Source organism: Styela clava, chromosome 2 (assembly GCF_964204865.1).
Source record: "Styela clava chromosome 2, kaStyClav1.hap1.2, whole genome shotgun sequence".
Classification (NCBI taxonomy): Eukaryota; Metazoa; Chordata; class Ascidiacea; order Stolidobranchia; family Styelidae; genus Styela; species Styela clava.
Genome location: NC_135251.1, coordinates 7036204 through 7064178, shown reverse-complemented (window position 1 = coordinate 7064178; position 27975 = coordinate 7036204). Strand labels below are relative to the sequence as shown.

The window sequence follows — 27975 nt, the reverse complement described above, 5'->3', positions numbered from 1 at the left end:
AAAAGTTCATTGCTTTATTTTGTTTGGTGAAATCGAGGGCATGGGAGGATTTTAATGATGCGGAAAAAATAACAAATCGTTAGGGTTCAATGGGATTTGTTAGGTCAAATATCTATTTCTTTCACAATAGTGACGTCATAAGCATATTTTTGGAGGCAATAAAATGAAGCCCAACGTAGTCTCTCAGCTAATATTAGTTTTCGTGATGACTGATACGTGGCGATTTATTGGAAATTTGTCTGTAATGATAACGAGAATCGAATTTAATATTGTTGATACTCCCTTTTCAAACCACAAGTAACCATATTGCGTTGTTTGCTATCTCGATTGAGCGGAAAATATACTGATAAAGACGGGAACAAATCATCACAGCTGCCTCACTTCAGGTCAGTAACGCTGAATTTTGTTTCATTTGGATTGCTACATTGTTAGTGTAGTTGCAGCGTTAATAAAATGGCTAAATGGAGAATTTTGGCCCGCAAAATCGAGTAAAATAATTCTCAAATAACGTTATAAAACTAGTATTAAAACGGTGGATACCGTTCGTCAGCTTGCGATAACGAATTGACCCTGGTACTATTCTCTCCTTGGTTGGTTTTATTAGATAATTTATTTTAATGCGAAAAACAGCATTCTAGGACCTGATAGAGCTCAATATTCCTGTTTTTAAATAATTTTACTATTTTTTTTTGTCGTTTATACACCAACTTGAAGCAGATGACAGGATTAGTGTTCAAAAGTTTTATTATAATGTTAGGATGATGCTGTTAAGTACAGACAGTCGTAGCATTGTCTCTGGTCGTAGCGCTGTGAGATTAAGCGATTATTACGTTACGTTTTTTTTACTTTAGGTCAAGTTTTAACGAAACATCTGCTTTGTGCATGCGGTATTTCGGAACGCAGCCCTGAGAAATGCGTTACATCATCAGCTTTTTTATTTGAAGTACCGTAATACTTACAGTTTGGCGTTGCATACACACTTTATTTTGAGAGTTTATTCTGAGTACAGGAGTAGGGTGTCTACGGGGAATTCAAATATTCTAAACACTGGATCAGTGTTTCTCAACCTATGAGTCGCGACCCAATCGCCTGAAAATTTTCTCGGGTCGCTTGTTTTTTCAGCAAGTTACTAATTTTATTTTCCAGTAAATTATTTTATTTTATATCTGTTATTGAAGAGTGGCTCAGTAGTAATACGTGGGAAATATCAATTTCCCATATTATTTCATTTTATTCATTCAATTTCGTGGTTATAAAAGTACCACATGCCATTTCGTATTTGAGCATATCCTTGGGTCGCGAGATTCTACAAAATTTATTTTTTAGAAAATTTGGGTCGCTTGAAAAAATGTTGGGAATCACTGCACTAAATCATCGTCCAAAAATTGATTTCACTGACGTTTTACCAGAAAAAGGTTATACTCGAATAAATCCCAGCTGAGCCAAGTCTTGAGTCCATTCGAGTCTTTGAGATAATTCTCATTTGACTATCTATCTCTGCAAGTTTCAAGCATAGCTATGCTTATAGTAACCGCTCACAAGTATCGGAAAAAACATGAATGTTTATGTTGTTTTTATTTTATTGTTCTCGTTTGTCGGAATTGGATAAGTTTTGGATTGGTTGAATGAGGCCAATGCTAGCACCCGTATCAATAGATATTCTAATCTCTTTAAAGTTTGTATTCGTTGTAGTATTTAGTGATATTCTTTAGTTCCCTATATAATACCTATTTATGCACACATTGTTAACTGCTTAAACTCAACAAAAGCGGGGGTTTGACTTGTGCATAACACTCGCTAGGGATTCATTGATTAAACATCAAACATATCGGAGCTTTTATGAATAGGAATAGAGAGTTCCAAAATATGCGAAAGGAAGAGTTTAACAAAGATGGGGTTAAGAACTATTGCTCTAGTGCAGCGTTTCCGGGCCCGGGGCAACTCTCCCCAACCTTAGATTTATTCCTCCTTTTTCCTATTTTGGATATTTTTATTCTTCCCTCACTATGCATAAAAAATCTGTTCCCTTTTTTTTGTATAATCTTTAAAGGATCACCAGCTGTTGCTACGCGCACCTTGCACTCTGACTTTTGCGCGAATTCGAATAGTTTATATTGGGTACTCCCGAAGTATGCGCACCAAGATGTCGCATAACCTGAACCCTAACCTGGTACGCAACCTGAGTTCGGGTTGTGCGCCATCTTGGTGCGCATACTTCGGGAGGTCCTTATATTGTGTATATAAATATGTATCACAGTAATAAAACATATTCAAACAATATCAGTAAATATACAACGGATACAAATTAATATCGAAATAAAATTCTTTCTTAGTGGGAGCTTCTTAGTTTGCAATTTAGGCAGTTTATGCCAGACTATTATGTGTTGGTGAGCGAACACGTACTACTTCTTTCAACAACACCTTTCAATCTAAAATTTGTACGCTTTAAACCTTAATTTAGGTTTTATTTGCTCTCCCGATTTTGTAATCAGTTTTATTTATTTTGTTTCTATCAATTATTTTATCGTCTATTATGCTGATTATGGAGTCGAAATTAACTTATTTAATCACTTACTTACTATGTTAAATTTCGTCAGTAAATGTCAAGTTAGAACGGTATACATGAATGATTTTTGAGTCATCTATGTCGCGAAACACATTTGGGATTTACGTTAGCGAAGCAATTGCACTTATTGCCTATATATTCAATTTATTGTTTTATTCATTGTTTCATTTATTTAACTGTCGTCTCTCTTGTGGAAAAATTAATTAAGCGCCAAAATCTTTCACGGAATGACCTACTTTGACGCATGGCTATAAGTTGAACACCAAGATGGCGCACAACCTGAACATAGTGGGTATACCAGTTAAGAGTTATCAGGTTGTGCGCCATCTTGGTGCACATACTTCGGGAGCACCTTCTGGGTTATTGTGGGTAACAATTAACGAAGTATTCAATCACAGTATTGAAGTTAAGTATACGGCGTGAAAATTAAGCCACAATTAATGGTTTATGGCTAGATTTGAGTAAACTTGCAACTCTTCTATAAGTACTCTTTCCACTTTTACTCGAAGGCTCGGGACCTTGCTTTGAGCAATCCATTTTGGAGTTTAGTATTCGCAAATATAAATATAATTGTGACGTCACACAGTAATTTTGATACTAATTTTCAACTGTTAAAATATGAACTTACATTGTAAAAATTGCAGATAATATGCTGTAGTAGTACATTAGGTGTGATAGGTAGTTGTCATGACGCTGTGTGACGTCATTTAATACGTCATGCATACTTGTGGTAGAGGTGCAACTCCGGAGACTCCGGAAGAGAGACGAAACCGGATACTCCGAGTCCGGTGTGGAGAGGTTTCGGCGACCGGAAAACCGAAAGAAGAAAGAAAATCGCCGTTCAGATTTGGATCCGATATAGGAAATAATTTTGTGATAGTGGGCCAAACAATGGTACGTTTTATTATGTTTTAAAACGAGGGAATTATAATAAATTGATTTTTTTATCGTCTATGAATTGACTATAACTCTTAAAATTGTAATTATTTCTCGGTCTTTGTTGGTGTTGTATTGCGAAATCATTATCGATAAATTGATATTTTTTATTCACGTTTTGACGCCGTCAATCGCGGTAAGGCCCGATACAAGCAGCTAAAATTTCTAATTGTCGATTTAGACCAAGGGTTCCCAAGCTTTTTTTCAGGACGACCCCAAAGACAACTTTCAAGTATCCACTGCGACCCCAGGTCGATATATATATTTTTAATGCAACTTCCGAAGCTTCTTTCACTGAACTCTTGAGTTTGGTCATGTGGTGGTATTAAGTAAAATAAGCTAAAACCAAACAGTGATGTCACAATAAGCATCTTACATTTTTTATAGCATAAGCATATAGAGCGATGCCTATGGGCCTGTTTTACATTAAGCCATGGTACAAACTGCTAAATTTAACATGGTTTGTCAAATCTTAGATGAGTTGTACCTCCATCCTCTACGATATCTCAGCGACCCCATGACCTGTTGGCGACCCTACCTACTTATCACTTCGACCCAATTCGGGGTCGCGACCCTTGGTTTGGGAACCCCTGATTTAGACCGTAACAGCTAACGTTACCTAGTCCGTAGATTTATTTTTCAATAAATAAAAGTCTAAAAAGCGTTTTAAGTTACGAGAAATTGCCATGTATGATAAATAACCTCCATTTTTTACAAATTTAAGTAGTTCATGACATAAATAAGTATTGACTTATATTAATAATATAAAACCAAAGAATATCATTAGTTGAAGCGAATACAAAGCAAAATTTCTTTCCACTAACTTTCCCAGGAAAGGATTCCTCTTTGGTTGGGAAATATGGCACTGAACAGTTTTTCAAACTTGAATTTTTTCGATTTTTTTTACCGGTAGGCAAGTTAAGAACCTGCCACGTACGCAGTGTATTGCGTGTTGTCACAAAATAGGATTATGTTATTCAATAATTAAAGGCCACCAAACAATAGGGAAATGGTCGATATATCGTTACGTTGGCCAATTGACCATCTGCAGTACAGGTTGCCTACTGTGCGACTTACACCGAAATCTGTTATCCGTTTCGTCTACCAGGTAAATAATTAAATATATACATACATGCATATTAATATAATGGAGTTCCTAAGAAAATATTATAGACGTGAAGTTTCGAGATAAGAATTACGTATTACCGTAATTTATTTCGTATTAATCACTGTATAAATGAAATGTACGACGTAAACGATTCCTACTTACAGGAAATTACTGTGTCATTCCCTAAATCATTCCGTTTAAAAATTTATTTAAAACAAACAATTTACACGCGGATAAATTGCCAATGTTTGCGCTTCACATGGGAAAATATGGCGACAATAAATAATCCTTATCGCTTGTAAATATTAGTAATATCTGGACATTGGTTACACATTGTCCACTTCGGGAGAAATAGATAAAAATTATGGTAAGTTGTCATTATATTTTGAGATGATATTTTTAAATATTTGAAAGTGTTGTTTGTGGTAATTTAGTAGTAATCTGTCCGTATGTAATGTAGCCTGAACATTATTACAGATTTTAGTTTTTGTTTGTCGTAGTTTTGAAAATCTATGGATATTTTTGTTCTGTATTCGCTCTAAATAAGGGCACGGACAAGCAACTAATGAGTTCATAGAAATTGGCATTGCAGGTATAACGTCTGTGTTCCAATGTAAGTTAGCAATGCAGACTACTTTCAACTTTCCGGACTCGACAGTTTATGCTTAAAAAGTCTCTCACCTGGTGAAAATACATAATGATTTTATTTCTTGTCGCTACGTTAAATCTTTCGCTAATTTGATCGATGTCTTTATTACTGCAAGGCTTAGCTTCAATAGGCGCATTCTCTTGCCTTTCCCACATGGACAATTTTTATGTGTGGCCCAGCTAGATGTCTGAAGTTGTTACTTATCGATCTTAAGATCGGTAAGTATGTTGATAGGTATTTATTTGTCTGTCTGTTTGTTTGTCTGTAAGATGAACACTATATCTCACGAAAGCGAGGTTGAATCTGCTCCAAATTTTGCATGTGCATTCATCATATCTCGGACCAGAAGCCTATTGATTTTGGATGAAATATGTCGTATATTTAGCGAGTTTATCAATTAATTAGTGATGGGACACGCGCTGTCACTAAAGAGTCATGAATCGAAACCGCAGTTTCGATCGATAAGTCTTCGGTCTCCGACCGACATTCTCGGTTATATGGTTGTTGGTTATGAAAAATGTTGCACATCCCCGAATACTATGGGCATGCGATTTGAAGACGAGACGTGAGCTGCGATGCGAACAGAGTGAGATCCTACACTCTCGCCAAATCCTAAAATATCCAATAGTCCCACTACTTCCGATGGTTTCGCGCTAAGAAATGCTTTTTTTACTGCCATCCACTAACTTACAACACAGTAACATCGGCTTTAATAAACTCACAGTCATAAAATAAGGTACCGATATTAAAAATATTACGAGCTTGGATTATTAAAGCCATTGTTTAATGTCAGGGTAACCGCGGTTTGATATTTTTATGGTCGTCTGCTTATCAAGTCAATGTTACTGTGATAGGGGGTGGTGAGTTGTACGAAAGATGTAGTTCATGGAACGCTTGTCTCCGGCAGCCGTGAGGCTATGGCAATATCATTGAATATTCTACATAGTGAATTTATTATAAATGTTTTGTTGTTTCTTATTTTAAATGCTGTGTATCAATGAATTCTACACAAATGGCGGACCGCGGTCCGAATCCGGACCTTTCGAGTATTTAATTCGGACCGCACTAATTCTTTATTTTAGATCATTAGCCCCACTTTTGAAGTTTCTGTTCATAAAATGACTTTTATAGTTTTGAATATATATGAAAAGAACTATAACACCATGATAAGCAATTTTGATTAGCTAATAATCATCAGCCGGTCGAGGAAGTGTGCGTTTGAGGATGCCGAAATATAAATTCTGGAAAGACCGGACCCAAATAGTTTTGAAGTTTTGTATGCGGATCTTCGGTAAAAATAGTTGAGTAGCCCTGCTATATCGTTTACTTCCTGTTACGTAGTGTGTGCGTCAATTGTTACGTAACAATAGAAACAGACATTACTAGCTGCAATACCGTGAGTTGCAGTTTATTCACCTGCTGAACTGAGTTTAGCGAACAATAGCGATTTTTTAAAGGAAAATAGTGCAAAGATGAGAAAGAAGATTTGATCTATATAAAATATAAGAACTGCCAAAAATCGCAGGTATGCAAAGTGAATGTGCAATTAGCTTTGGAAACCTTTCTTCGGGTACAATGGACTGACCGAAATTTGAAGTACACATTAATTAACAATCACAAAATTGAGTTTTATATAAAAGCAGCATTTTATTGCGTGAGTGCGCCTGATAGTTTGGCGCTACACGAACAAAAATTTTGGGAACCGCTGGGCGATGGGGATTTTGCTTTATCGAAATTGTATTTGAGTGATATGTAAGAATTATTGTTATTCGTTGTTCCCTGGAGCTCTGTGGGATTCGTTTTTCTATTAAACGTTTTGTGTCAACAAAATTTAAAATTAAAACGAGAATATCGGACAGAGACCGAAGACTTATCGATCGAAAGTTAGGGGAACCCCAAAACAGCGCTCTTACTCCATAGTGACACCTTGTGTCCCATCACTAATTAATTAATAACTCGCTAATTATACGAAATAATTCATCCAAAATCAATAGGCTTCTGGTCCGACATATGATGAATGCACATGCAAAATCTGGAGCAGATTCAATCTCGCTTTCGATTGAAAATCGATAAGTAATAACTTGTAGCAATCCACGACCTCATGTTAACGGATCTTGGGCTTATTTTCGCGAAGTGACCGTCGGTTGTTTTATCACATGCGGGTAATAATTATTTGATTTAATACGACTTATGTGTTTAAATAGACCCCGTTGACAACGCGCGGATGAAAGCATTTCTCAGGACAGTAAATAAAGTAGTAAATTATATTCTGTTTACTTTCCAATCTTCGCTTTATTACATGAAAACATTGTCGAATTATTGACTTCTGTGTGTGTGTAAATTATCGAAAATGCGCAGAAATGTAATTTTTATTTTGCAGTAATTTACGATTGTCGGTTGCCGTGTCACAAATAGGTGCCACTATAGCTATCGTTAGGTCTACCGCTGGATTTCTATTTATATTGGGTGTCGCCCATGGATCTCTGTTTGTTTGTAAATTATTAAAAATAGGCATAAATATAACTGAATTTCTGCAGTAATTTACACTTGTTTTGTTACTGTGGCTATTCACGTGCCACGAGTATCGTGGCACTACATCTAATCGTTGGATTCAAGCTGTATTTTCTATCTCTCGTGACTATTACCGATTGTTACTTAACGATTTTAATCGGTAAGTATGTTGATAGGTATTTGTATGTCTGTTTGTCTGTTATATGCACGCGATATCTCACGAAAGCGAGATTGAATCTGCTCTAGATTTTGCATGTGCATTCATCTTATCTCGGACCAGAAGCCTATTGATTTTTGGCGAATTATGTCGTATAATTAGCGAGTTTTTAATTAATTAGTGATGGGACACAAGGAGTCACTGTGGAGTAAGAGCGCTGTTTTGGGGGATCCCCTAACCTTTGATCGATAAGTCTTCGGTCTCTGACCGATATTCTCGTTTTCTGTTTGTGCGTAAATTATTAAAATTAGCATAAACTGTCATTTGGAATAATTTACATTTAATTTAGCGATAAACTTAATTTATTTAATTCTTGCTGCGCATCAACACAAATGTATATTGCAAATATTTTTAATTTTAAATTAGCTTCACACCCCCTGAAAAAAAAATCGCCTACAGCTGTAAAACCCCCCACAATTCCCACCCCCCCTCCCCTCCCCATTTGAGAACGACCGATAAATTATCCTTAACTAATACTCATACTTGCTTGTCATTGTTATCCTGCCGTGGGTGACTATTCTATTCCGCCATTTTATTTACAGAGAAGTCTAACTTCTAGGTAACTTTTGCGGATCTTTTTCGTAGTTGGTTTTACTATTATAACTTGTAAGACCAACGCGTCGGTGTTGTGGGAAATGTGTGGTTTGCCCATAATTAAATGTAACACGGGGTCACAGGGTGATCTATTCCGGCAGTGATGTGTTTTTATGTGGCCCATAAGCGTATTGTTTGAAACTATTTGATGACCAAAATGTTCCTCGATTTGATGTCACTGTGAAGCGATAAGCCAGGGCGTTGCCAAGAATTTTCAAGAGGGGTTCTGAAACTTGTTATTGGCGAGTTAGACCTCGTCGGTTCGGCCGGGGACCGGAAAACGTTTTTAATTGTCTTGAGCGTCTAAAAAGCGTTTTACGCTACGGAAAATTGCTATTTATGATGCTTTTTTTTTACATTTCCTAGTTTTCAAATGAAATTTCTTTCGAATTTTAAACAATCACCCGTTTGTCTTTAAAACCATCAACCCCCGCGTTGTCCATATTGTGTATTGTCACCACTGTTAATTTGCGTAAGGATATAATATCTTATGATATCTAGGGTCTCGACAAAACCGCATGGCAAACACAATTCAAGAATTTATGATTAATCACTTCAATACACTTTACAATTTAGTTTTGTTATGAAGTCAGTTCTCAATATATCTTAACTAAGTTTGTTGATTTTTAATCAGTAATTGTTTAAGTATTTTTACTTAATTTAATACATCTGTGAGAGCCGAAACAATATATGGTACCGATAAATTCCTTTTGCAATTTTAAATTTTTTAAGACTTTATGAACATCTTATGGAACAATACTGCTTGGTATAACCTCTGATTTAGTAACAAAATTAAAATTGTAACGGAACAATATCTTATGAGGTCATATGTCGTGACAAAACCGCATGGCGAACATAAATCATAAATTTATTATTAACATTTATATACAAATGACGGCTTCTCATTGCATGTACAATTACTGGTTTCATAACTGAATTGAAATTGTAAAGGGACTTTATCTTATGAAGTCTCAGTTCTGGACAAAAACCGCATGGCATTATAAATCAGAAATTTATTAATACCATTTATATACAAAAAACGGCTTTTCTTTGCATGTATAACTTCTGATTTCGTAATAAAATTGAAATTGGGACTTTATATTATGAAGTCTTCGGTCTTAAAGCAACCATGGCAAATATAATTTGAGGCTTCATTATAAACATTCATATAAAATGTCAGACTTCTTATTATAATAACCCATAAAACGCCATGTTGAACGAACTATATATTTCATTATCTGACTTCTGTACAAACTAACATTTTATCAAAATTCAGAAAAACATGTCCAAGAGATTTAGAAGTATTAGATTACGCTGTTATGTCGAAAATTTTCATAGAGGAATTTTTTCATATTTTTTCACGAGAAGAAAAAAATACGGCAATTCAATGGGCGAATCAACACCGCACAGACCGCATATATTATTCGTCGGATATAAAATAGAGTCCATGTTATCCTGGTCAAGGTATCTGAGATATAAGACGCCGACATAGTTAATTCGACACGGTAGTAACTAGGGCCAGTGTTTCCCAAACTTCAAATCCCGCGCGTCGCCACCCCTTGCAATAGATCAAAATTTTCCGCGAGCCCTGTTCACGTTTAAAATGCTAAACAATTTGAAAAATGCATTTCTGATGTTTTATTGCCGCAATTAACTTCTTGTTTGGGCCTATTCGAGAACAAACACAAATTTATTCAGATTAACATCAGTGAATTATCCGGCATTGTTATTCAAGCTTCTCTGATACTATGTATTCTCTCGATATCGTGAGATTTATGTTTTGCGCTATCCATCGCGCGCCCATCTGCGGGGACGCGACACCAAGTTTGGGAAACCCATTATTAAAGCAATCAAACCCAAAGTCTAATATCCGATCTCATCCGATTGTACAAAAAATTATCCTTCAAATGCGCTCAATTTCCTGAGTTGGGAAAATATGTCTTATTGTGAGTCAGCACCCTTGTTAAAGGGTCCATAGTTTGTTCAAGTATTTGGTTAGTGAATAATGTGTTTGTACGTTTCCGTGTTTTAACAAGTTTATATAACTGTAAAGGTATTGTTCTTGTCAGAAGTAAATAACGTCGTAAAACTGTATTAACAACTCTGGCCGAATTGTAAAGAAAAGCTGTTCATTCACTGATCATAGATGGCAATACTGAAAATTTCTTAGATAAGGACATGTCTATTTAGGATAGGATTCACATATTTATCCCGTGGGGGAGGAAAGTCGATGAAACATTTTTATTATATGACAAACCACGGCCTCTCGTCCGGTTACCAGTCCATGTCGGGTATGGGATTAGTTAGCCAGGTATTAGTTTTCATAATCATGGACTTGATTCCGACTATTATTTTTTGTACAGTGGCTCTGACACATTTTTACGCCGGAATTTCCAAGCATGATTGTAAGCCAGATCTATTTTAGTAGTTATAGGGCGCTCCAGAAGTATGTGTACCACTATGGAGGGCCCCTGCGCAAGGATGATAAAACTGCATTGGAAACGTAAGGGCGATCTATGTAACTCGCATTTCACGCTGTTAAATTGCGGTGAAGATTTATTTCTTATTAAGAATAAGCATAATTTCACCACGTTCATGCAAACATTTTCAAGCCTGGTTGTCAGTTTTTAGTTGTGTTTTTGAAGTTCAGGTACAAATGAAACAAATTCTGTGATCATTTTGTCGTACGCGGAGATTTGACTTCGTTTCAGCGATCGAAAATATGTCCCGAAAAAGCTGCCGTTCAAATTTATCTATCGGCAAATGGTGATTATGAAACATTCAAACACAAGTTTGTGAGTGCCAACTCGCAAAATAGTCATCAACAGTTTCTACCAGAGTGTGACTCGGTATCGACTTGCAACTTGAAGCATTGGCGAGTCGACTTGACTTGAACTTAAAAAATTAGTTACCATTCAGTTAGTTAGAGGGTGAGGGCTGGGAATGCAAATTGTGCTGGAAATTAAAATTTTCAAATCATTTCTGACACGAACAACTCTAACCCTAACTCGTTAATTACTAATTTGTTATTTTAAAACGTGGCGGGATGATTTTTTCAAATTTCGCATTCTTGCATTAGTGTCGGAGGCCTTACGAATGATCATTGGTAATTTGGTATTTTAAAACGTGGTACGAAAGATCCATATTTTTGAACAAGAACATTGAATATATCGCCGGATGAGAACAGAACAGGCCTAAGTCACAATTTTGAGTTTTGAGAAAAACGCAAAAAACAATTTTGAATTTTTTTATTTTTGAATTTTTAGATATTCACACTTAGTAAAGACCTGAGCTCTGGGGATTTTAATGCGGATGTGAATATCTTTGTAATCAACTTTTTTTGGCACTTCAGCTTCAATTCCTTCCTGCTTTTTTAACCCCATAATGGACTTTGGCCCATTCTGTTCTCAACAACTTTTGAATTTTTTCGTATGGGAGGCAAGGTAAAACAAGGTGACTTAGGCCTAAGTTGCATTGAAGAAATTTTTAGGGATGTAAGTTCCGGACATTTCATTTCTGATGTTCATGCCCATCATATTGGAACTTGGGACTATCTTGTTTCAGTATTTTGGGGTTTTGAGCCATGCTCTACAAGGTGGTGGTCTTGAAATTCTGAATTTCATAATATTAACGTTTTTTGCTGGACTTAGGCCCATTCTGTTCTTAACTTCTACAGTCCTAAGTCCAGCTAAAAATTTTATTATTGAGAAATTCAGGATTTCAAGACCACCACCTTGTAGAGCGTGGCTCAAAACCCCAAAATATAGAAAAAAGTGAATTTTGCAAAAATGTGACTTAGGCCCCTTCTGTTCTCATCCGGCGATTATATGGGAATGTTTAAAGGACCAGTCACAATTTACAGAATCTAATAAAATCGTTGGTGTAAGGGGAGGATAAATCTATTTATTTAATGGTTCTGGCAAATCTTGAAAAATTTCGAGTAAACGGTTCCATAATGTCCGATAAATAATTGAAAAACGATTGTAAATACAGGTCAACCAATCGTAAACATTGTTTATGCTATTGTTTGATTTTTGAGCCTGGACCATGTTTAAAAAGATGATAAATATCCCTCCGATCGATCTTTTCAAGCGAGGAACATGTATGGCCTTTATATAGTGATTGAGTAAATAATATTATTGTCGTCATAATGTAAGTAAATATTTGCGTCATAATGGCCAAGAAAAATGATCCGAAAACTTGTTCGTCAGTTACTTTGATGTTTCGTCGCCTTCTCGAGATATAATTCTCGAAATGTCGAATTATCAAAAGTTTTCTACCAGGAAATTGTGAGATTTAGCGCCAGGATATAGAACTCGGTGCATAATGGTTTTATTCGAATTACTAAAAGTTTTCTACCTGTGAATTTTCGCAAAATTCAGTTGTAGACACTTTGCACAATTTTTGGAAAGTACCTTACTTGTTTAGCGGGTCGAATAGTGTGCGCAACTGTTTCCAAACTTTTTTGTGTATGCGACACACGGCACGTTTTAATTGTATTGTAATCAATTGAAAAACTTTCCAGGCAAGTTCTCAACTTGCATTTATGATAGGTTATATGAACTTGGTGGGGCGAACACAGCATCGAGCGTTTTTCCGTCGCATCAAGCATTTTTAAGTTTTAACTGTTCAGATATTTCAGATTATTTGTTGTCGGAAAGAAAACTCTAAATTAACCTGTTAAACTGTTACTTTATGTGACAATATGCCGGCAGGTACTTGCTGAAACGCGCATATACACGCATTGCTTTAATTTGAGAGACCGACCGAGTCTTTCTAAATAGAAATAAGAAACGTCGGCAAATTATACCCTTTTTCGCACACCGTTTGTGCTCTAAATATTCTCCACAAGTTTTTTAGGGCGTTGAAATTGTTGCAGAACTTTATCTTACGAAGTCGTAGGTCTCGACAAAACCGCATGGCAAACATAAATCAGAAATTTATTATCTATATTTATATGGGATGACAGGCTTCTTATTACAATTACAATAACCCATAAAACGCCATGTCGTACGAACTATATTTCATTACCTGACTTCTGTACAGACTAGCATATTGATGGTCTTCTTGAAAATATTTCCGAGTGATTTAGGAGTATAAAATGAATCATTATGATCTTAAGATAACTCAAGATAAAGTGTCATGTTCTATATCAGGGGTTGGCAAGGTTTTTGTAACAGAGGCCAAAAATTCAGCCTATACACATACTGGCGGGCCATGTAAGTATAACGTAAAATGCTACATTTTAAGAACAATATTTACAGTTTTACAAAAACAAAATTTAATCGCAATCTCAACAAATTTCTTGAGCTATTTTTTAGCTAAAACATCAAAATTTGGTTTCAGTTTGGTTGTGGCAGCATCAGGCGGGCAAGATCGAATCACCCAACGTGGCGGATTTGGCCCGCAAGCCGTACTTTGCTCCTCCCTGTTCTATATTATAGTTATTTTGACCTTTGAAGGATGTTAGTATAATATAATAATTGAGAAGAAAGGTAGTTATTAAATCTCAAGGAATGAATACCCCAAACAGAGCTTTCAAACCATACTCACACAACCCAGAGTGTAATAAATGGGATAAGCCAAGGGTGTGCAACAGGCGGCCCGCGGGCCACAAACCGGCCTTCTGAGGAATTTAGTGTGGCCCTTGTCAACACTTGGGTTTTTCCCCATCAAGCATGAAATCCCAATTCGATAGTTTATGTTCGAAAAGACGCTCACGTGAATACTAATGTATGTTTTTTGTTTGTTCTTGTCGCTGCTTAAATTCTTCCGTCGATTTCCGTCGATTATCATTCAATTATTTGTGTGGCCAACTACATGGTCGGAAGTTGGTTATAACTATGGCGCACGGACAAAAAATGATGACACACACACCCATGTAATAAGTAATACCAAAATGGAAAAATTTAGTCTATTCTAAAACATTGGCTCCTGAGTCCTAATATACCGTAATTTGCTTGGACAGAGCCTCGCTATGAGTGAAGGTATAAAACATATAAAATATCTCCTACATGAATTTATCAAATCTTCGGCAACGAAGTTCTTTAATACGGGTGTTGAACTTTAATATATTGGACGTCAAACAATAATTAGGCGTGTTAGGTATTGTATGAAGCTTGTCATTCAATATTTGCCTTGTAAAACGAACATCACGACTGTTCTTATCAATAGAAGAGTTTAGATTGGAGGTTATACTTTAAAAAAAATAGTAAAATTTTGTATAATTTCGTAGTAATTAATTCTGTGTTGGGTAGAAGTCCCCGAGGTCGCGCGTAAAGTCGAGTCACGTGACATTCTAGCCTCGAGTCCGAGGTCGATTCGATCATTGAGTGTTGGTTTAAAGTGAGTCTGAGTCATCTAGCTACATCATGTAGATTCTCGAGGTGAACCAAGACAAGAGGAGCTTTGCACGTTTTTGATGGTTTTTCACGGTTTTTGATTTTTATTCTCTCACCCAAAGCTGTAGTCAATTCAAGATAATTTGAGACAAAAAGTAGTCAAATTTCAGAGAATGAGAAGCTTAAATGAATAAGTTTTTTAGGTTTTTCACGTTTTTTTGCACGTTTTTACAAGACTTTTCGTGTTTTTTTACGTTTTTTGCTTGGTTTTCTTTAGGACTCCGTAAAAGAAACCTTGGTATTTCGCGAGCTATTTAGTGAATTATCAAAATATTGATTTTGTCACTGTCCAAAGAATAAATAACGGCATTAATAAAATTTATCAGTGGTAACGTCGAAATGTGAAAACAATACGGTTTTCAAATATGACATTATCGAATCTCCAATAGATAATTTTTATAAATTTATTGTTGCGGGGTTACGTAAATAATAGTCAATCTCCTCACGGGATTCATAACAACAAAATTTTGAGAACTCCTGATGTAGATAATACGGTTCATATCAATTTTTTAATCAATAATGCCCCGAGTCGAATTCAAACCGAGTCTATTACAAAACACTGGATATGCTCGTAGCTATAAATAAAAACAGAGGTCTGGTATTAAATACCTGTTCAAATTTAATATTATTTATCTAAAAATAATAGTAACATTACTGGATTTTTATAACAGTGTATTTTAAAGGACAGAATCGTGTATTCAATGTTAAAATATGTTTTAGTAAGCGAGCCTTTGATGAGAACGTGGCGAATTGTTTGAGCTGGCTTTAATTCACCAGTACAGCAATCAATCATCTGTATTAGCAGGGAAATATTGTTTGTCTTTGTTTACACACTTATTTAGACAACGCTTTGAAAGGGGCGCTCCAGAAGTATGTGTACTAATATGGAGGTAACTAATTTTGTTCGCCTACTTTACATCAAGTTGCGTAAAGGTACTAAAACCTATGGACAGAGAGATGGCTAACACAGACAGTTCCCGAACTCGTAATAGAACTAAAGTAAGGAAAATCGGAATAAAATTATAGCTAACCCTAACCTGGTACACACACCACGGGAGTACCCTGGAAGGTTTATTGCTATTTTGACACCATTTTCAAGTTTCTCGGATTAGGTTATAAAACAATCTTATATTTTTCTGGAAAAGGACGACGATCTAATATTAACAGAATTAAACACAACTAGACAGATATTCAGTGGTATATAATGGTAATTCAGTGATAGAGCCAAGATGGCGGACACCGAAACATAACATCTGTACCTGGTTAGGGTTAGGTCATAGTTTTATTCCGATTTTCCTTAGTTTAGTTTCATTACGAGTTCGGGGACTAGCCAAGTGACTCCCGTAGTATTTGTATCTGAAATCATGGTCTAACCTTAACCTGGTACATATAGGTAGGTTTCGGTGTCCGCTATCACAGATTTCGGGAGAACCAAATTAATCGCTTTTGTTAGGCCAAGATTGAGTAGTCTATGTTGAATATTATTTATTTTTGTGAATGTTTCACAGCTATTTGGATTTAGACAGTATTCTGAAAGTTTTATTACTGTTTTGACATCTTTTTATATTACTTGAATACGTGGTGAAGTACCATTAGGCCGCTCCCAATGTTTAAATTGAAGGTTAGCGTTAAATTCGCACGTACTTCTGTAATTAATCATGCTTTAGTAATGCGGTTGATTGCTGTGATTAGAAATATCGAAATCAATTTAGCTTGGAGTGAAAAACCTGACTATGGTCTCGGGCTGGCTTGGGATATTCTGATCACCATCTCGTTCAGGGTGTAATTAATTGTGTCCGAAAAATTCGCCGCGGGAAATTTCGCCACATTGAAGAAGTCGCCGCATGAAAAATTGCCGCAAGAGCATTTTGCTGTAAAACAAGTAGTTTTGATAAAAACAGTTAGGTTTAAAGGGTATGCTCTTAAATGACTTTTTTGTTGATAAAAAGGTACTTCAGAAACCGAACAGTTTTTATCAGAAATACTTGTTTTATAGCAAAATGACCTTTTTTTGACCTAGGCGAATTTTCCTAGAACGTAATGAATTGTGTTGGCAGTGCTGACCCTTTTAGATTTCGATTTTTCCGGTAATAGTGACTTTTTACGTATCAGCGGCCGCTCGTACAGAGCCGAATTAAAAAAGAAAATATGAAACGTCCCTCTCCTCCCATCCCAAAATGTTTTTAATTGACAGGAACCGCCGGTTCGGAAAATTATTATCCGTCCAATCGTGTTCGGAATCGACTTATGAAGCTTTTAAATGGGAAGTGAGTGTCAGTTTCTTGCGTACTTTAGTGATTAATCATGTTATAGAACTGTTATTGATTGTCATACTTATGAGTGGGGAATATAAATTTAGATTGGAAAAAAACCAAAGCACCTGCGTAATTTCGTCCATTTCTAACAGTGATTTCCGTCAATATTATTATTTACGCGGTGTCTATCTGTTTGTGAATCGGGTGCGTCATATTGTAATCGTGCGTTTTGACAACAAACAAAATAGGCGCAGCCGTTCTCGGAAACAAATTTACGAGACTATGGTTTTAAAGTTTATATTTGAGGTTACAGATGGAGGTTGTAGGATGCAGTTATATATATTAGTATTATTATTACTATAATTTATTGGTGTTTGTAACTGACGAAGTTTTGTGCACCTGGATTTCTGTTTACTGCTATTTCCCGTCAGCAGTAGGTTTGATTTAACCTAAGGAATAATTTAGAGATTAGACGGCAAATTCATAATAGTTATGGAAGATACTACAATAGGAAAAGTTATAACGGAACAATTATAAAATGTTCGGCGGTTTCTTCGTAACTAGAGAGTCGCAAAGTTTAATTTTTATGTCTGCTGAATTCGATTTTTGTGACTGCTTCTCAAGCGTGTAAACTAATTTTTCAACGCCCTGACCAGCACTAAGTGAAGATGTGTGAATCAGATAATTTAATATAATAAGAGCAATAAACAAAATTATTGGACACAAAGTGTACACATGGATAGTTTTGTTATTATGTTGTTGTAGACTTTGTTGGTATTTTTTTCTTCTTTTTGTTGTGAAAATCGCTTTCTTCATTAACCACTAGAGGTGACTAGACCAATTGTTTTAATCGCCTTTATGCGGGTAGATCGCCTTTATGCGGGTGGATTTTGTAAAAGTTTTTTGATGTTTGTGGACTTACTTTTTTGAAACTTTGTTATTCATACTTATTACATTGTTTTAGAAAATTTTTTAACATATTTATTTACACTGCAAGACTATTTATTAAAATGGGGTACGGTAACGTGTTACCCCCGATTAAGAACCAAATGGTAGAAAAACGACGAAACTGGGTCATGAGGGTGAGGTTTGGACCCCATTGGTCGAGTTATAAAGGAGATTATGACATCATTGACGATAAATGGATTGTAAAAGGAAAAATGATGAATATGGTACTTGTTGGATTATTTATTACCGATGACATGACTAACGATATGACGTCGTAGTTACGTCGTGCAAGAATATATTTTTTGTTTTCATGCTGTTAATTTTATTGTATCATTTCAAAACAAACTTTCTAGGTTGCCTCTTATCAGCCCTTGTGACGTCTCCACTCACAAACGCACTTGGATTACTTATTCCGATTACGTCATTGATAATATGACGTCACTGTTACGTCCTACAAGAGGGACGATATATTTTTAATTTTCATGTTCACTTGTTTTATTCCAGAACACATTTATGAGATTACCTCAGATATCTCGTGACGTCACTACTCACAAACGCCAGCTAACGAACGGGAAAAAGGAAAGAATATCATTCATGGCATTCAACAGTCTAGCACGTTCAGTCGGTAAGTTATCTGAAGCCTCATAATTAAATCTCATTATAATTGGACACGTCAGTGTACATAACGATCGTTTCAATATTATGTTGTTGTTTTTGTTTGTATTTATTCTTCTCCTTCGTCATTATAAAATCGCTTTTCTCTTCGAATACTGGACCAATTGCTTTGAAATTTTCAGTGGTAAAAGATTGATTTTTTTGCCAGAAGGCTATTACTTTTACTTATTTCAAAAATTTATGTCTTGAAGAGATTCGTTTTTTATGTGTCAGAATAAAAAATAGCAGCACCTCGTGACCTGACCATATATTTGAGCACAGCTCTCTTGTTGATCTTCGGTTAAAAAGGTTCCGGCACTGGCGGTTGATGTTCTCAGTTGTTTTCCTTTGGTTCGACCGAAGCTAAAATTGATAGTGAGATAAAGAACGTCAAGTTATACGTGAATCATTCACGAATATAGTAAAATTGTGTTGCGAAAGACGTTTGTGTCTCGCTGCGAATGCTGTATGCTCCCCAGACCCTCTTACACATGGCTACATCAATGGTGACGAATTGAAGTCAAACTGAGTCTCCATTCATAGAGACATCACTTTTATTGAATTTTTTGCATTTTATGCTGGCACTCTTTTTTTTTGTATTCTTTTTGGTATCATTATGAAAAAAATCGCTCTTCTATTCGTTTACTGGACCAAATGGTTTGAAATTTTCAGTGATTAAAGATTAAATTTTTTCTAGAAGGCTATTACTTTTATTTATTCCAAATATTCCTGTGAGCTGCATGACATTCGTTTTTTTTGTGTGCTAGACGTCATTAAAATTTGCCTCTATATGGCGCCACGTGTTCATATATTTGAGCATAGCACTCTTGTTTATAAATAAAATGAAATGTATTTCATTTCAGATGACCTCCACATCTCAACTAATATTCCAGCATGCACTGCTGGGCGAGACATGGATGACGTCATAACCGAAATTTCCTTCCAAAAAGTCGAATTTGAAAACAGAAGAAACAGTTGTGGAACCGAAGGCACAAGCCTAAGAACTGCCCCTAGTGGGGTTGGTAGGAGAAGATGGTCGGACAGTGCAGCAGGACAATTGGCAGGTGTGGAAGGGGGTGTGTTACAGTCGGGACAAGTGCGAACCAATCAGGAGCGGGGAAGAACGTTGGGACTTCAGCAACGACCAATGGTATGTGTTAGAATTGTAGTCTGCTTACTATTTCATCTAGGTCACGTGGGTTCTCAAACTTTTTAAGCCTCGCCTCTTTTCAGAATTTGTCAAGTCTCTCGCCCATTTCGAAAATAACTATCTAACACTACAAATAACAGATAGTAAGTTTATAGATAGTTTTTTGAAAAAAATACGGGGACGGAACGTAAATATTTAAAATAAAGGAATGTAAATATTTAAAATAAAGCGGGCAAGATAGAAGCTAACAAATATTTTTATTTTTAATCAGCTTCCCCCCCCCCTAAAAAAATTGTCTACGACCCCAATGTGGGGCGCGCCCCCTCGCTTGAGAACCGTAAGTTGGGTGGGTGAACAATGCCGAACCAGAATAATTTCAATTCTTGCTAAATATGACAGTTTTTTAAGTATAAGTAGAAGCTGACACGATGAAGTCGTGGAGCCTTACAAAAATATTTGCTTTTAGACAAATATCTGAACTAGATTAGGTTCAGCATATTTGGAAAAGCAAAATTCCGGACAGTTCCTGACCTCGGTACGGTAAGGTAAAATATGCGCACGGTACGAAACAACAATGTTCTGTATTAGCAGTATGCACAGTACGATTGCAGATGCAGTGAAATTCCTGATTCCGGACATTTAAGCATTTTTTAAATTCTTCTCGGACGCAAAATTTAACCCTAGATTCCGGACATGTCCGGAATTTTCCGGACGGTATGGTAACCCTAAACTAGATTCGCTATATCACCATCCAATTCAGCTTTATTTGCCGATGCTAATGCATCTTACGACGCCAACTGAACACGGAGATTTCGAACTATCTCTGTAACCTTGAACTTGCCACAATATTGCAACCGCCTTCAAGTGAAGAAAATCAGTAAATTTATTAGTCTTTTTGTGTTATGATTGCTGCGTATTTTTTTTTACCAAGCTATTTCACATCTTGCACCCCGAACCAGGCCCGATACAAAAATCCTTATCGCTTTATTCTCTGCGTCGAAATAAACATAAATTTCTGGTCTAATCCTGCGTCTCTTTGAAATTGAAAATTCGAATAACCCTAATATATTCTACAGAATTTAGTCAAGTCGGACACGGCTTGCATTACACAGAATGCGGATGAGTTACTGCAGGAATACAAAGAATTCGCTAAAAGAAAAGACGGAATTCCGGAACTACACGAAACTAGAAAGACAGGAATAACGAACAACGGCGAAGGAAGGTTTATTGCGTCAATGTGAGTTGGACTAGAAATATTATTTTTTACCTGATTTTTAACTTTTCGCCGGAACTATGCGCATCGGTGGACGCGTTGACCTAGTGATTCAGGGCTTATGCGTTGCCTCAGCAGGTTAAATTTCTAACTAAAGAATTCCCGCTCCACATTGCGGACTTTTTTAAATATTGACTCTCAAAAACTATGATAATTCAATGAGTAACCCCTGAATTATACGGAAAAAACAATATGGAGGTAACTCATTTTGTTCGCCTACTTTACATTAAGTTGTGTAAAGGGACTGAAACCTATGGACAGGGGGTATATTCACTTGGCTAACACAAACAGTCCCCGAACTCGTAATAGAACTAAAATGAGGAAAATCTGAATACAATTTTGGCCTAACCCTAACCTGGTACATACACTACGGCAGTACCAAAAGGCTGGCTTATTCTCCAATACAGCGAATTTATCAATATTGTATTACTTTTTAGCAACTCTCAAAGAGGAGCAGAATATTTTCATTCAAATCAGGTGGCGAGAGATAACGGTATCGGAGAACTGTTTTCAAAATCGAGGTCGCGGTCCAATGGTTTACCGAACGCTTCTATAACCGGAAAACCAAAACCGAATCGGAGGCAAACAACGAATATGAATCTATTCAGAAACGTAAGTATATAGGAATGTGCTGACGATAGGAAAATCAGCTTCAACTGTTTGATGATCTCACAAGTCATGACGTAATTGGTTACTAGGGAAACTGTTGATAAATTTATATCAAGGTAATTTGATTAGCAATTTACCATATTTGGTGCTCCCGAAGTTTATATACCGAGGAGGAAGACACCGGAACGTAGTATGTGTACCAGATTAGGATTAGGCCGTAATTTCAGATACAAATACTACGGGAGTCACTTGGCTAGTCCCCGAACTCGTAATAAAACTAAAATAAGAAAAATTGGAATAAAGTTATTGCCTAATCCTTACCTGGTACACATACTACGTTCCGGTGTCCGCCATCTTGGTTCACATACTTCGGGAGCGCCTTTTCATCTACTTATTTTTTAATTATCCTAGCGTTCTGTTAAAATAATGCAGCCAGCTGTTATTTATCACATTTGCGTTCAAATTCACCCAAATTTAAATGATTTTTACATTCACATACTTCTCGACTATTATTCAGAAACGCGGAGTTCTTATTCCATCAGGAGATAGTTCTGGCGGTCGTCGCCTTTCAGTGGAAGCAACAACGAGTAAGACAGGGTCTGCAACAAGGATGCTGCAGAAACGAAGCAGTCGAATGCTGGGCGGGAAACGATCGAGCACTCTACGAAAATCTGACATGAATATGAAACCTAAGAAGGTGCGTTTGTTGGGTAGGATAGACCAATAGGATAAGATTTAAATGTTTATTCCGGGGGAGAGAAAAGCCGATAAGACGGCTTAATCATATGGCGAACCACGGCCTCTCGTCCGGTTACCAGCCCAGGTCAGAGATTAGTTAGCCAGGTATTGTTTTCGGATGCATGGACTTGATAGTGGAGGAAGCCGTAACCGACCAGCGGTTACGTGAACCACCCTACGGCTGCGAGGAGTCCAGCAATCTTCTCGCACATGATCGTCTCCGCATGGGATTTGAACCTGCGATCCCACGCAGAGTAATTAGAGGTGCGGTGGCGAGCGTATTCCTAACTCTTAACCCGTTGAGCCACACCGCCGCGCCTCGCGATCCGTGTACATAACTTCAAAATTACTGAGACCCGGTTTTTAAAAAAAATATATTTCACATTTTGCTTAAATATATTCAGTGTCTGGAACTTTCATTTTAACGCAAAAGCGTCTCGTGGAAAACTAAATACCTGCAAAGATTTTGACATCCTAAACACCCTTTGTAATAATAAAGTAACCTCTAAAAGTATGAATAAAAATTATTTGTCAAAAATGAACTTTCACATATCCAAAGTTAATGAGGATAATGCGCACTTGGATTTTCCTCTAAACAATAAAGTAAACATTTGTTTTGTATTTCAGGTTCCTCCGCGTCCAGAGTCGCCTCCGGTTCCCACTGAAGAAGACATGCAGGAGTTACAAGATTTACCGGTTATCCGGAAGTTCCTAAAAATGCCTCCAAGTCGACCGAAAGTTGTTTGTTTCGACTACCCAGTAAGTAGACTTTATCAAATCTGGCCTGAATCTTGATTCTATTTTTAGGCGTTTTTGCAACGAACAAGGTAACTACTGGTAAATAATGGGTTGATACTATTAGATTGATCGGAATATATTTTTCTGTGACGACAAAACGATTTCCTCTCCCCTGATTGATATAAAAATCCTATCCTACTTTAATATTTTTCATCCAGGGTGTCGATCTGACACACATGGACGTGAAACGGGCGATAGAGAAGGCGATTCCTGGCGCGTTCGAATCCGGCAAAGTTGTTTCTGTTCAGTTCGAAAACGTAAACGTGAAACTCGCAACAGGAGGATTAGACAACAGGTAAGCATGTAGTAGAATAGTAAGTGTATAATAAGTTGATAATATGGCTTAATTATATGCCGTGCCATGTTTTTTGTCTGGTTGCCATTCCATGTCCGGTACGGTATTAGTCGACCAGTGGATTAGAATTCAGGGCTAATCAACTATTTTCACCCCAAAGGTCCGTTTACGAAACTTCAAAATTACTGGGGTCAGGACATTACAGAAAATTTATTTCATTAAATAAACGACACTTCAAATGCAATTTTCAATTAAATACAAGAGCAATGAATGGCTTGCAAATATGGACACAAATGTCGCACATCGATACCAGTACGACAAACTGTATAGCTGTGTATTTAATCTGTATCAAAATCATCTAAAATTACCAAACGATGCTTATGCTGCCAAAATAAACAAGCAGACGCGGTCCAAATAAATGGTCAAAAGGTCCAAATTTGGACCGCGGTCCGACAGATGAGTAGCCCTGGATTTGATTGAACTTGATGACGGAGGAAGTCGTAACCGACCAGCTGTTACGTGAACCGCCCATCATATCGCACATTATTGTATCTTGCAGATTTCGAACCTGCGAACCTAAGCAGGTTAATCAGAGGTGCGTTGCGATGGCGAGAGTATTTTTAACGCTTAGCGCGGTGCGCATATGATGGAACTATGGATCGTGTTGTTAAACAGCTGCGTTTATAATTTTATGGTTCCTTTACTCGGCGTAGTATTACGCACTGCCATTGCAAGATTTCTTGTTGAACCTTCATGTGCTTTCAACCGTGATCAGGAGGTCCGTGTCAAAAGTATATATTGTCGTTGTTCATGTTAGGAAAATTACTCTCCTCTGCAACTAATGCGCGGACTGATTCAGTTATCGGTAATCAGTAGTATATTTTAACACCACATTGGAAATACACATTTTACATACAAAATGAGGAAAAAAAATTACAATCCGCGATGAAAGGCGTCGCGATAAACCAGAAGTGATTATCGAGTAGCGACACCTGTGAAATAGTCTAACATTAAATTATAAAAAAGTAAAAGAAGAAATGAAATGTTTTCAACATTTGGCTGCAATTTTGCTGACACTACACAGTGGCAACATTAGTCTCTTGGTCTTTGTGTTTGTCTATCTACAGAGGAGGTTCTCAACCTTTTTTCTGTTAAGTACCTCCCGAGTCACAAAAAATTCAACGCGAACCCCCGGTAATTAGACACCAAACAAAGTTGTGATATATTCACTAACAATTTGCTGCAACAACAATTTATTGATCAACTGCTGTAACAAACTTAAATATTCGTGTTGATGTTATTTCCCTTGTCCTCCGCTTAACTAATAAATTCTTGATATCTCTCTCAAGTTTCAATAAGCATTTCACTTTCTACAGTGGTCGCAACACATTATCTTTTTAGATTTTACAGTTTGGCTGTAAAGCCGTGTGTTTCACATTGTTGCGTCACAATCACAACAACGCAAGATCAGGGAAAATCTACGCTGAGTTTCAATTGGCATGCGTTTTCCTCTGTTAACGGATATTAAAAATGAAATACTCAAAAACTCAACTGCCACTCAAGTACCCCTAGAAATCTTTCCGTGAACCTCTGGGGGTTCGCGAACCCCAGGTTGAGAACCCTTGATCTACAGGGTGTCCATAAAGTCATTTTGCAATTTTAATTTTGTTACGAAGTCAGTTTTCAATATATATTTCCAGGTTTTTTTGTTTTTTAATCGGTAATTATTCAAGTATATTTACTTCATTTAATACATCTGTGAGGGCCAACCAATACATGGCATCGATAAATTCCCTTTGCAATTGAAAAAAAGACTTTATGGACATCCTACATGGTGGAAAATACAGTTAGTTCATTGCACAACCGGCAAATGATAGAATAAAGGTTGGCACCCCCTGCTTTAGCTGGTCAGAAATGGATTACCCCATGTTCGCGAATCGTCTCGATTATTTGGTTTGTAGATTCATCGAATTTTCTTTTTCTCAGATGGCTGATAGAACTCCGTGATTTTGCGACTCGTAATCTCCTAATAAAGAACGGATTGGCGATTGACTGCCCTGAGAAACATTCATTGGTCGATTTGAAAATACGTGAGTATACCTAGGCATTGTTCAGCGTTTCTCAAACTGGGCCCAAGGGGGAAAGGTTTTCAATGACTATTAGCACTAGGCATCATTCACGATGACTGCATGCCATTTAAAACAAGAGAGCTATGCTCAAATATATGGACACGTAGCACCAAATAATTTTGGTGACGTCATAGCAAAAAATGAGGGTAATAGCCCTCTAGCAAAAAATATATTCTTTACTCACTAAAATTTCAAAGCAATTGGTCCAGAAATAAAATAGAAAAGCGATTTCTTCAAAACGTGTCAAAGAACAGGAACAAGAACAACCTAATATTGAAACGATCGGTATGTCCACTACGTTTCCAATAAGCTTGAAGTTGGCTTTTTATTATATTGAACGGTGCGCTTAAAATAACTGAAGGAAGCGCGATAAAATCAAAACTAGCTATTTTTATAAAAAAAAAAAAAAACAGGAAAGATTTCCAACACCTATGCAAAGTGGTCCAAGGTTGTCGGCTCCGCGGGCCACAAAATTACTTTTGCATTGTTCACGGGCCACAATAGTACCAAGAATAGGTAAACAGTGCAATACAAAACAAGCACTTTTATTGTACAAACACGTAGTTATCAGACATAGCCATCCCAGGCTAATAGAATCCGCATTTGATTTTTAGTTTTCTACGATGCCCATATTGTTAGCATATATTCCCGACCAAAAAGTTAGAAAGCCAGATAACAATTTCGACCGACAATCACATCATTCAACTTCGCTAGTTGCCTCAGCTAGCCATAACACTATTTAATTCAGTGACATTAGTGATGACAATATGTCAAAAGATTTTTCTGATTAATTTTATGACGAAAGAACACGAAATGCGATTTTTTGATTACTCTCCGAATGTGATGCGGGCCACAGATAATGAAGCGGCGGGCCACATAGGGCCCGCGGGCCTGAGTTTGGACCACCCTGGCCCATGGGTACCAACTCACCCCGGAGTATAGTAAATTGGGTAGTAGCAACTTATATACCGTGTTCACCCAAAACAAGACAGGTTCTCATTTTAATAACCTTCTATTGGTGCTCCCGAAGTATGCGAACCAAGATGGCGGACATTGGAACGTAACATGGGTAACAGGTTAGGGTTAGGCGATAATTTTTTTCCGATTTTCCTTATTTTATTCGAAGACTAGCCAAGAGCCTCCCGTAGTATTTATACCTAAAATTATGGCCTAACCCTAACCTAGTACACATATTACATTCCGATGTCCGCCACCTTGGTTCGCATACTTCGGGAGCCCCCTTTTATTTATTAAAAACTGGAATGCGAGATTTTCGAATATACAAAATATGAAAACCGATATCCATTTACCTAGAAATAACGCGTTTTTATGGACTAGGTCTTTAAGAGTAGAGATTTTGTTCTGGTTGTAAGTGTAAAAGCGCTCAATGAATCAATTCATTTTATCTATTTTAGTCGCTCCACCAAAATCAGATGAATCGACCACCACTAGCGGCGATGAAGAGGAATTTATCACATTCCCTCCCATCAAATATCCTAAAAAAGTTGAAGTTAAACTTAACGACTCAGTTTCAATGGAAGAATATAAACTATATTTGCGACGAACAGCCGCCGAGGAAAAGCTACAGAATGTTATTTTACTTTGTGCTGGCAGAGGAGATAAACTCCTAACTACAATGCTTTGATTTTATTTCTCATTTTATTACTGTTAATAAACTCGTAAAATTTTCTACAATTCGTGCGAAATTTGCGCATTTTTAAGTAGTTTGGCAACAGTTTTGCTTTGTATACCAATTCATACGTTTTTACAACAATTTTATACATTTATCCCAACTCAAGTTCCTAACTTATGATGTCCCTTTGCTTTTTCAAGTCGCTTTCTTTGCTTCACAATTCTCCCTAATCAGCAAACATTGGTTAACCGTGTCAAAATTTTCATCTGATTGTCAAACCATTATGAGCACCAGAAATTCCTTGATTCCGACTCTTAGCATACTTGATTCCGGGACATGGGGTCAGCAATATCAGCTTGTTGAGATGGCTTATACTTTCCTATATATACGATCTTTCCCTGATTTATCAGTCAACTTTTCATTAACTCATTGGATCTCAACCTCTTCCCTGATTGGTCATCTGTTACAATAAATCACCGTTGCTGGTACCCGCCTCTCACACTCGACTCAC

The 27975-nt window shown here is 36.8% G+C and overlaps 1 protein-coding gene across 3 annotated transcripts; it reads left to right on the top strand.

The window, feature by feature from the left end:
• Positions 1 to 198: 198 nt before the first annotated feature.
• On the top strand, positions 199 to 27888 carry LOC120331833 (uncharacterized). Of its 3 annotated transcripts, none has more exons than XM_078109727.1 (10): positions 199 to 386; positions 18690 to 18810; positions 19703 to 19989; positions 21066 to 21226; positions 21700 to 21874; positions 22389 to 22568; positions 23237 to 23368; positions 23566 to 23702; positions 25689 to 25792; positions 27247 to 27868. In XM_078109727.1, the coding sequence occupies exons 2-10, from the start codon at positions 18699 to 18701 to the stop codon at positions 27474 to 27476; spliced, it is 1518 nt and encodes a 505-aa protein (XP_077965853.1). In that variant the 5' UTR covers positions 199 to 386; positions 18690 to 18698; the 3' UTR covers positions 27477 to 27868. The 3 variants fall into 3 exon arrangements, with proteins under 3 accessions (XP_077965853.1, XP_077965851.1, XP_077965852.1); XM_078109725.1 differs by lacking the exon at positions 199 to 386 and adding an exon at positions 3199 to 3460 and having other exon boundaries at positions 27247 to 27867; XM_078109726.1 differs by lacking the exon at positions 199 to 386 and adding an exon at positions 18228 to 18409 and having other exon boundaries at positions 27247 to 27888.
• The last annotated feature ends 87 nt before the right edge of the window (positions 27889 to 27975 follow it).